An 11,620-nucleotide genomic window follows, 5' to 3' on the forward strand; every position below is an offset into this window, starting at 1 on the left:
TTATTTGTTTGTTTATTTTGTACTCAAAGATAAAAAGCTAGGATCTAAGATTAAATCCCACTTTGGCTACAACATTACAAATAATATTTAATGCTCTGCTGAATTTGAGATTCTGCAGACATTTCAGGTCAAAACCCACCCTCAGTCATGCTCACTTCCTTAAGCTGACATGGACACAATTTCCAATGGATGCAGATTAAAACATCTGAAGTATTTTAATACAATTAGGAGTGGGAATACTATTGTTTTGTTGTCAAGTGTGTAAGCAGCAGGAAATTATTTTTCTTCTCGTCTGACTATTGCTTCCCTATGTTTGCAGCCGTTTCTGTTCTGCCATTGTAATTTCTGTATAGTTCAGATAACATCAACTAATAAGGGAGAGCTAAACACATACTCTCATTGCTAAATGTTAAATGAAGATGCAGAGACGCTGGTACCTAAAACGAAAAACATTTCTAGATCTCCTATGGAAAAAGCTGCACAGTGCTAAGAAACTGTAGCGGCACACAATTTTAATTAAAATGCATCATATAAAATGACTAATATCGGCGCACCAGCCTATTCTGAGTCACTTCTACTGTATCTTATATCCTGTGTGAATGCAACATGTCTAAGGTGTGCCTTTCTTTTTTATAGCTAAGATAAAGTAATTTATCATTAGGAAAAAAAAGTGACGAGATAAGAGGAACCAACCCTATATTGTCAAAAGGAGTGGGATACTGGAAACGACTGATCTCCATCTGCTGTCCTGATGCAAATGTTCACACGCGCATGTTATTCTAAGGCAAGCCTCTTTACACACAGATGATAAGTGGAGGCTGAGATCTGAGGCATAATACCATACGGAGAGGCCGAGCTCCCGAAGCATGTGAGCAGAAAAATGTTTGTACAGCCCTGAAGCTAAAGACAGCATGCCACACTCGCAGATCAACGTAGAACAGGATTTAATCTTCGGGGGATTAATAACACCCAACGTGTTGTTCGTCTGCAACACTGCAACTATTTGTTTCTATTGTTCATTTGAAACATAGCTTGATCATTGAAGAAGTACTGACAGGTGTCATTTAAGAGAAGAAATGTCATATTATAAATGTCAATAGTGAATACAGAATGATCAAGCTTAAACAATGAAAGAAATACTGCAAACAAATCAAAGAAGAATAATCTTTAAAAAAGCAACAAGCATAAGCCGAGGTCACCACGTGTCTCAGATATGTTTATATTGGATTTCTGTCTTCATGGGGTTCTTAATAGGGCTCATAAATTTGTGCAATACCTGTCATTCCAAGTATAAGTGCATGTACTACACTAAAAGTAGAGCCAAGGTGTGCTGGAGAATATTTCATCTGATAGGGGGTGAACTGGACTTATGGAGGAATCCAAAAAACATTTCAACTTGGGCAGGACAAACACTCTAGGCGGAAAGCCCAAGAAGGGTCGAAACAGGTGACAGCGCCGAGCACTGCATCACCAATAAGCTAATAACCAACTAACTAACGAAGTCTAAAATCCCCAGTGTGTAATACATACTTCAATAGGTGCTGCTTAGATTTTTAGCAAAAAGAAAACAAAAAGTCGTACAACAGGTTTGGCAGCTTTTCTGTTTGTGCTGCTGTAAAAATTTGTATTTACATGTAATATTTATAGACATGGATAGATGTTTTGCATGACTTTTGAATTTTGAGTCTAAAAATTGATCTGTATACTTTTACTTTTATTTTTGGTCTTCTGTTTGAATTTTTCAACTTTCAAAGTACTTTTATTAATATTATCATTATCATTATGAGAAGAAGAAGAAGTATAATAATTTCAGTCTTTATTCTTTCTTTATTCTTTATTCAGATTCCCATGAGTTGTTACCGCAGCGATAACTATTCTTCCTGGGGTCCACAGATAAAAACAACACAACACATCCAACCATCGATCTACAGACAATCAACCGATAACTTAAAAACCACAATTACATCAATAAAATACAATAAAATAAAATAACAAGTATTTCTTTTAACTTGTACAACAGTCACACAGCAACAAGAAAATGTGTCACAGATGCTTAAAATAAGAAAATGTTACTTGCGACTTAAGATTTAAGCTAACATCATACCTACCCACAATCTTCACAGGTGAATAATCAGGTGTGCTTAAGAAGTGCTGCTTTTACTGCTTCTGAAAACCCAATTCCAGATATAAGTTTATGACATTCTTTTTTAACTTGTAATATGAAGCAGCATTTGGAGGGGGTGATGAGGTGGATCAACGCTGAAAAACCTCTCGACCAACAGAGGTCACGAGGTCACACACTTGTCGCGGTGCCTGCTATGATTTGTCGGTTTGTGGCGCACTCTGGCGGCTAAAGCGGGGAGCACACCCTTCCTGGACTTCATTTACTCAGGTGAGCTAGTTAATGTTTCACCTGCATGCTGTGACGTCACTGGACCTTCAGGAAAAAGACACCGTGGACTCCGCGATCAGCCCGGCCTAAACGGTTCCTGACATTTTCAGGACAAAGCTGCAGCAAAAAGTCTCGAGTTAGGCTTTAAACTCAGTTTCGGCGCTTCGTGAAATCTCACGCTGTTGGTCCTCCGGGTTCAGACACGATGTCCGCCTCCGCTATCTTTGTGCTGGATCTGAAGGGAAAGGTAAGAGCAAAGCTCGAGCTAATTTTAGACAACTGATAATTACTTATTCCTGCCACGCGCGCAGGAATAAGTAACAACACAGCAACCAGTTTTGGTTGCTGGGTTGAATTTTTTTGGTGCTCTTTTAATTGTTAAACATTAAACGCGTTGTTAAAAATTTATAACAGACCGTGCGACACGCTCTTTCTTATATTTCTTATTTTATTTTATTTTACTTTTAGTTTTCTACTTCCGGATACATGGCAATGCAAATTAAGCTTTAAACAATGGAAGCGAAAGCGTGTTGCAGCACATGTAGCCTTCAGGTAGATAGTTTGTGTCACCGTCACGTTTATGTTTACACAGGAGCCTGCATGACTCTGGCATGACAGACAGAACATGTAACTTTACCCTCGAGTTAATGTTTCTCGTGGCTTCATGTTGCGTGTGCGATGCGGTGACATTACTATTTATCTACTCCAACCCAAGCTCAATCCATACATTCTTTTATTTTTTCACCAGCAAGTTTCAAGGTTGGTTGGTTGGTTTGCATGTGTCGTTTCCAAGGCCAGTCGACACTGAGATGGAGAGGGGATGTACCAAATATAGATCTGTTTTTGGAGGGGTCTGGGTTCTGATTGGTTAAACAAATCATCATCAAAAACTTTTATTTACATTTTTATTCCCCTACACCTAAGGTTCCATCACCAGATAATAATATGTCCTTCTCATGCATGACCTGGGTGAATTAGACTGTTGTTATACATGTCATGACACAATCAGTCCCATCAACAACTAAAAGAAAAATATTTATGGATCCTAACTTTATACAGAGCTATCAAAATACTATTCTCTTCGAGCTTTCCATTTTTTTAAATACTTTTAAAATGAAGGGGCAAAAAAAGGATGATTATTTCCATTCAGAGTAGATTAGCAACCACTTCAGAATTAGAATCGGAATACTTTACATAATTTCCTTAGAGAGTATTAAAGGACAAAGAAATAAGTAACTAGAAAAAAATTAAAATAAAGAGAAAAAGCAGGAGCAACTGAAACAGGCTGCATGCTGGTGAATTTTTGTCTACTTTATAGCTAGAACTAATAATAATAATGATGATGATGATGATGATAATAATAATAGTCACATTGTAACTAATCATTGTAATTATTGTCTCAGCATCTGTTGTAAAGGGCTGCCATATTGGTGATTAAAAGCTTTAATTTTCTGCTATTATTTTACTTATGACTGGTATTTTCTTATATTTAGTGGTTTTGTCTTTTGAAAATGCAGTTTGCCTGTTTGATTTTATTTATCTCATAATCTGATCATTAAAATTTCTTTTCCTGTCTGATCAGTTAAGGGAGGAATATGCAGGTGTCAGGGTTCAAAAGTTTCGACGATATGCTTTTCCCCAGGTGCTTACTTCCATGAAGAATCTTCAATATTTTTGGCTGCTTCCTTTGGAGTCTGCCACAGTGGATCATCTGCCTCTATCTCACCCTATCCAGTAGCATCCTCATCTGTCACACCAACCCTCACCATGTCTCCTTTTGCTACATCTATGAACCTCCTCTATTGTCTTCTTTCTGTCTGACAACTGCATATTGAACATCCTTTGCCCTCCAAACCATCTCAGCCTCACCTCTCTAACTTTGCTTCCAAAGTGCTCAGCTTGTCCTGTCCCTCTGATGTTCACATTTCTGCCCATCTTGGTGGTTTGTGTATTTTAACGTATATTAAATGTACATATCATTCCTAAACAGGAATGTGAACGCTGAGTAAGGCCATGTTCCAATTTCTTGTTTACTTTTATTCACACATCAGAATTTTTAGGTTTAAATGTCTAAATGAAGCCATGTTTAATTAAAGATGGATTAATTTGTGTAAATTTCTGGTAGATAAGGATATTTATGGATATATTGGTGTTTTAACAGATTACATGTTTGTATGAGAAATATTATGAATAAGACTCGGAACCTTAAAAAAAGGTTGATGTCTGAGTCTTGTCTTAATGTCTGTGACAAATTTTTATCATTTTGTCCCACTATTAGGGACAAAATGATAATTAATCTGAGAAATTTTTAATTAAAGAGAAAGAAGAGTATTTCTTAAAAATAAAGACAATTTTAATATTTTTCCTCATCAGTGTTGTTTAAAATCTGTGAGCTTAGTTCTTTTTACTGAGAATCACAAGATCAGTTGTTATTATTGTGATTATATCCAATCATTCTCTAATCGCTTTTCCAGTTGAGGGTCTGTTTGAAACTCTGCTATTTTGATATCCATTGCCCTCCAATCATTTAACAGAATGACACTAGAAGCCATTCCATAAGTAGGAATTTCTATATTAACAGTTGTCTCGTAACCACGTGCTGGTATGCTTCCTTCTTCAGGTGCTGATTTGCCGGAACTACAAAGGCGATGTGGACATGTCAGAGATTGACCACTTCATGCCTTTGCTCATGCAGCATGAAGAGGAAGGTCTTCTCTGTCCCGTAATGTCACACGGCAGCGTTCACTTCATGTGGATCAAACACAGCAACCTCTACCGTATCCCTGTCCTGAGTGTTTAATGACATCCTTTGCAGGCAATGACCGTTAGCAATCATATGAAAAGATGAGTCCTTGATTTTTACAGCAGTGTTTTTAACTTCATAACATTCCTTGACCTGATCTCGATACAGTTGTTGCTACAACAAACAAGAACTCCAACGCTTCCTTGGTGTATGCCTTTCTCTACAAACTAGTTGAGGTGAGTGATGCCTGGTGTGGTGAATAATGTAAATATTTCCTGTTGCCTGTGCATCCTGGTTCCAAAGAAATGGTTTTGTTGTTTTGGGACATCAGTGAAACATGACAGTCAAAGATGGCTGTAATCCAGAGTAAATTCCGGCAGTTACTCAAATCCTGTCCAGATAATGACGGTGTTTGCATGTCCGTACACAGGTGTTCACAGAGTACTTTAAAGAACTGGAAGAGGAGAGCATTCAGGATAATTTTGTGGTTGTCTATGAGCTGCTGGATGAACTTATGGACTTTGGATTCCCTCAGACTACTGACAGCAAGATACTACAAGAGTGAGAATCTTCAACATGCACACACACACATTTTTTTAAATATATCTTTAAAAGCTAGTCTGGTGTTGCATGACAGCAAATCTTCACCTCTCTGCTGTAGGTACATTACTCAGGAAGGTGCCAAGCTTGAAGTAGCAAAGAGCAAGGTGCCGACAACTGTGACCAATGCTGTGTCCTGGAGGTCAGAGGGTATCAAGTACAAAAAGAACGAGGTCTTCATTGATGTCATCGAGTCCATCAATGTATTGGTAAGATGAAAGGAAGGATTCCTCAATCCATTGGACTTGCATACTAACTATTGGTTTGGTTATGTAACGACTACATTATTGATTCAATTCTGAAGTCTTGTTCAATTCAGTTCTATAGTTAGTCCTATAACTAAGTTAGTTTTAGGACTAACTGCTTATTTACATTTTTGTAAAGGGAGCACTTTAATTACACATTGGATCTGGATGAATGCAATATTCAAATTAAAAAAATCTTCGCTGACATACACATTTCAGGGGTGGATTCAAAGTCACCCCAAAAATTAAGGTTAAAGATTGAAATCACGGGCTGATATAGCTCCCACATTTTGGTACTGTGTCCAGTGGTATCTCCTCCCAGAACTCGAGTAGTCCATGAATTAGCTTTTGGACAGTCTGTAGTGCTGTCAGATGCTCTGATTGGGTTCAGGTCTGGCTTTGATATTCCAGGAAATCATGTCTCATGAGATGAGGCAATGTCCTGCACTACGAGTAACCCAGGGCCCACTGCATCAGTGTAAGGTCTCGCAGGGGGTCTGAGGATTTGGCCAAGTTTGTCCACACAAACAAGGAATTTGACTTGTTCACTTTACTCTTCTACATGCAAAAAAAGTTATGTTTTTTAAATAGCCAGTATATATAAAAAGCAAGAAAAAAAACCAAGTCTTAGAGAGTCTTAAAGTCTTAGAAACTATACAAACTGTAAGTGCAAAACATAGTAGTGCATGTGACCTGAATTTCAACCTAGCAGCATTCAGCATGATGAAGTCTGTTTAGTCCTCCGAGGCTATGGTGTGTAACTGTTACTGATATGTGTAACTGATATTATACTGTGATGTACCCTTAAATTTTAGCAGTGTGGTAGTGAAGCCATTGATGTATTTTGTCAGTTTAAGTGACAAAATACTTTTTGTGACAAAGTCAAAATCATTTATTTAAATCCGTTTCTTCTCCTTAATAATTATTCAAATATTTGTCAAAATAACTCATTTTTAAATGATTTAATAATGTCATTTGTTTAGGTGAATGCTAATGGCAGTGTGATGAGCAGTGACATTGTGGGCAGCATCAAGCTAAAAACCATGCTGTCGGGGATGCCCGAACTGCGCCTGGGCCTCAATGATCGAGTGCTTTTTGGCCTCACTGGACGTACGTATGCGACCTCTGTGTACCCATTATCACTGTGTTACCCCAGCCTTAGAGGAAAAACAAGTTGGTGCTGTTTATTTGTACTTTGAGTACTCTGTGTTGATTTATGCTCAGGTGACAAAGGAAAGACAGTGATGATGGAGGACGTGAAGTTCCATCAGTGTGTCCGTCTCTCACGTTTTGAGAGCGATCGAACAATCTCCTTCATTCCTCCAGATGGGGAGTCTGAACTCATGTCCTACCGCATCAATACTCATGTATTGTCCAGCTCACTACTTTATACTCATATGAAATTCAGATATTTGTTGCATTTATTAATCTTTATGTTTTGTGCACTGTAGAAGTTGCTAATAGAATTACTTCCTTGTACTAGTTACATAAATAAATACATAAAAATGACTGAGAAATTCACATGATAAGGAAAAGAAACAGTGTAAAGACTTAAACAGAGTAAGTGAATGAAAGAAAGCAAACTTTTGTGAGCGTTACAGTGCTATACATTAACACGTGGATTAAATTAACATTTAAACAGAATTATTTGCATGTTAAGTAGATAAAATGTTAAACTTGTGTGTAACTAAACTCTACCTTTTGTCTTTTAAAGGTGAAGCCTTTGATATGGATCGAATCTGTCATAGAGAAATTTTCTCACAGTCGAGTGGAAATTATGGTTAAGGTACTCTACTCAATTATATTTGGTTTTTTTTTAACCACAATTACATTTATATCTATGGTTTAACTGTTTAGCCCCAAACCTGCTAGAGACAAACTGTTAGAGCAAAAAGTGATTTCCATTGTTCCATCTTATTTATAGCCTGATTTTCACAGAAACAGTTGCTTCAAAGTGCTCCATATCGTAAGGTAAAGACCCTACAGTATTAGAAAAAAACAAACCAACAATCACACGACTCCCTGTTAACCATCAGTAACTAACTGTCTTTGTTCGGTTTCAAAAACCAATGACGTCCTTACGCTGCCTGTCCAGTGACGGGCCAGTCTCCCTTAAACAACAGGAAAAAGGTGACTTTCATAAGATATCCTTCTATAACATTCCTGTATTTGCAGGCAAAGGGACAGTTTAAAAAGCAGTCGGTGGCAAATAACGTAGAAGTGAGGGTCCCTGTCCCCAGTGATGCAGACTCGCCAAAGTTCAAAACCAGCACAGGAAATGCCAAATATGTGCCTGAGAAGAACCTGGTTGTGTGGACCATCAAGTCTTTTCCTGTAAGAAATTCACAACATGTTGTAACTATTGCAGACTAAAGTTGTGCTTTCTTGTGTCTTACACATTTTTACTGTGTGTGTCCATCCATGCAGGGAGGTAAAGAGTTTCTCATGAGAGCTCATTTTGGTTTGCCCAGCGTGGAGAATGAAGAGGCGGAGAGCAAACCTCCCATAACTGTGAAATTTGAAATCCCATACTTCACAGTCTCAGGAATACAGGTGTGTTGGTTTCCTTTAACGTCAAAAAACCCAAGTAGTGTGACTAAACTACAATCAAAGCATCTTTATGGAAAGTCTTGTATACTGTTTTTATTATTTATGCATTATAAAGTTCTTAGTGGTACCCGGGAAGCTTCCTATTCTGCTTATTATACTATGAATAAAGTTCAACACAGCCAGGCTTTCTTTGTCTTACTTGACTTAACAAAACCTAAAACCCCAGTTGGAGATAATGGGTATCATGTTGGCAGTTATCAGCTCCGTTAAGCTGGGCTTTCTGCCTCAACGTCTGTGCTCGCTCATACAAAAAGGTGTGTTTCATGGGTCGTGTGACTTTTCTTCCACACAAAATGACTACTATCCTACTCCAATCAGAGACGTTATCACAATCATACGATAATTACATGGCAATTACAAATCTAAATATAATAATAAAATGCAATATTGCAGGCAATTGTTAATCTAGCAATTACAGAGAAGGTTAAAATAAGCATTTAATTGATTTATCCGTAAGTTTCTTTTGCGATCCTCTTCATTTCTAAGGTGATGACTGGACATTAAACTGGATACATTTAGACTCTAAAGTATTAAATATTAAATGTAAATGGTTCCCCAGCAGAGAATCTATGACGCACTTAAAACATGCTGTAGATAAAAGATCGCACTTTCATCCAGTTTTAAGCAAAACCTCTGAACACGTGATTTAGCCAGGCATAAAGTGAGCCACTTTCCTGGCACAGAAAGCTCTTTAAGCTCAGCATAGCTCACTAACCCATTAATCTCACTTCGTAGTTCACCCCTTTCGTCCAGTATCAATTGGTGTAATGACTGTGGGAAGCTGGACTTTAACTACGCAAATGTGTCTTGCTGCTTTTTTCTACCAGGTGCGGTATATGAAGATTATAGAAAAAAGTGGGTACCAGGCTTTACCGTGGGTCCGCTACATAACACAAAGTGGAGGTATATTAGTAGTCTGTTGGACTTGGGTTGTACCAAGCAGGAAGTGACCTACCCAGATGCAATAACTGAGTCCAATTTTAACCTTTCTAACTCTGTTTATTTATTTTATTTTTTTAGATTACCAGCTGAGGACCAATGTGTAACACCTGTGGAGAAACTTGAATACATTTTCCTCACTTCCAGGACTTCCTAAGGAACATAAATGATCACTTTAACTAGACTGAAAGAATGTCTTTAAATTTTCACCTGCTCTGTGTAACATTGATCTTGTGTGTGTTGTTTTGTGTTTTTTAAATCTATGAGCAATTTGATTGTGATGTTCTATTGTGCGAGCACTGCAAATTATTTAATTATTAAATTAATAAAATGATTCACTTAGAACAGTTTGTAATCATTAACCTTGGTGTTAATGAAAAACGTTGTCTTTCTCTTGAGTTTAAAACACCACACAAGGTGGATTTTGCCATCGTATTCTAGTAAGGCTTTATGCAATCACAGTCGCTAAATTCCGCCCAAAATTAAATGCTTAAACCCGCCTTTTTCCACACTTGCCTCTGGAGAAATACACTCGAAGGTTAGAAATCTGAATGAACTGCCTTTGAAGACCTCAACGTATACGAATCGCCCGCTTTCTTAGCCGTGTGCGCCGATTGGTCAAATGCTCCTGTTACCACAGTGACAGCGTAGTAACAGAGTTGTAACTCCTCCCGATTTACCATATATGGAAGCGCAACACCCTCTTGGCGAGCTGCGATTGGCCAGCGTATTTTCTCCCCAATGTTTGTAAATTGTAGTCTGGAGACACCGCTGTATAGCGCTCAGCGCGCAAATGTATTTTGTAATGTTGATAAACGTATGTTGTTTTAATTACTTTTAAAAATTACTGGTTCGTGGAGACAGCGGGGTCGAAAATCTTGGCGACGCGTTGGATATTGTGGAAGTAAACCAGGTAGCTTGAATGCGCTTTCGTTTTGTTTTTTTAGCTCTCTTTTTAACGTTAGCTGTTAGCCGGGAGGCTAGTTGTTTGTGTCTTTCAGTTGACTTGCCTCTGGCGGTAGAGCTTATATTTGTGTTGTTCAGCAGTACGCTTTGTTAAAGCGGCCGGCAGAATTCCGAATAGTAAGCACGGAGTCATATAACATGGCGTCAGCGGGGAACTACGGCTTACGTTAGCCGGATGCTGTAGTAACGTTAGCTGTAGGCGACAATAACCTGCCAGCCTCAGTTTGGGTTTTTTTTCTCCCTCTTATCGTGTTTGTTTTGCGTTCCTCGTAACTGTGGTACGTCTCTCTCCGAGCAGGCAGGAAGGCAGACTATAATGGTCCTTAGTCAGATGGATGCCGGCAAAGCTCTGACGGCGGCAGCAGCCAAAGGGAACACCAGCGAGGTGCAGAGGATCCTGGAGGAATGCAGAGTGCATCCTGATACTCCAAATGAGTTTAGCAGGACTGCCCTACAGGTGAGGATCAATTCAAGTGTTCACGTGAGATCTATAAACATATACAGAAGTATTAACAGCCCACATTTCATTTGGTGGACAAACATAGTTCGTCCTACGGTCTCAGAATAATCTCCTTCTCTTTTGTAACGATGGCCTGCGGAAAAATTACCAGCCGCTTCTCTCGAATATGCTTGTAGCGCCATGTTTTTAATGTTAGAATAAAGCGTGTCAATAAAGGTGTCTGTAAAGACAGTAAAATTATAAATTATTTAACTTAAAGTGAAAGCTTCTGCCCCCACAGCCCGTTTAGTTATATGGCCTGTATTTAGCGTTATAGTCATGTTATAAACAGCAGTGAATAGGAGTGATACCTCACACTGGAGTCCACCTAATATGTCCTCACCATTTATAGAGCGACCCCGAACAGGGATGTCGCCTGCAGTTATTGTGTTTATTATTTAATTCACTGTTCAAATTTGGTGAAAACAAAGTGTCCCTCAAAATTTCTCTAAACTCAGGGTGACGAAACTTTGAGTTTGAGATGTTTCATATGTAATAAAATATATTAAAAATCCCTCAAAATTTCAGAAGTGGAACTAAAAAGCTGTTTGATATTTACGCTTTATAACTGACTTCAAGTATTATTTAAGTGCAATAGTTAACATTAACTCATTTTCTTCTAAACC

General features: G+C 38.3%; 2 protein-coding genes across 2 annotated transcripts in view; both read left to right on the forward strand.

Annotated features, from left to right (window-relative positions):
* Positions 1–2,426: 2,426 nt before the first annotated feature.
* On the forward strand, positions 2,427–9,874 carry ap1m2 (adaptor related protein complex 1 subunit mu 2). Its single transcript, XM_005752225.1, has 12 exons — positions 2,427–2,639; positions 5,013–5,169; positions 5,304–5,371; positions 5,566–5,696; positions 5,797–5,944; positions 6,964–7,090; positions 7,205–7,347; positions 7,695–7,766; positions 8,156–8,314; positions 8,408–8,533; positions 9,418–9,493; positions 9,611–9,874. The coding sequence occupies exons 1-12, from the start codon at positions 2,598–2,600 to the stop codon at positions 9,634–9,636; spliced, it is 1,275 nt and encodes a 424-aa protein (XP_005752282.1). The 5' UTR covers positions 2,427–2,597; the 3' UTR covers positions 9,637–9,874.
* A 300-nt stretch (positions 9,875–10,174) lies between these two features.
* cdkn2d (cyclin-dependent kinase inhibitor 2D (p19, inhibits CDK4)) overlaps positions 10,175–11,620 on the forward strand; it is a 2,718-nt gene continuing 1,272 nt past the window's right edge. Inside the window, exons 1-2 of the mRNA XM_005752226.1 lie at positions 10,175–10,442; positions 10,794–10,952. Coding sequence (XP_005752283.1) covers positions 10,812–10,952 — 141 coding nt within the window. The 5' untranslated portion in view covers positions 10,175–10,442; positions 10,794–10,811. The remainder of the gene's footprint in view (positions 10,443–10,793; positions 10,953–11,620) is intronic.

Source organism: Pundamilia nyererei, unplaced genomic scaffold, assembly GCF_000239375.1.
Source record: "Pundamilia nyererei isolate P.nyererei 1_Seehausen unplaced genomic scaffold, PunNye1.0 scaffold00349, whole genome shotgun sequence".
NCBI lineage: Eukaryota > Metazoa > Chordata > Actinopteri > Cichliformes > Cichlidae > Pundamilia > Pundamilia nyererei.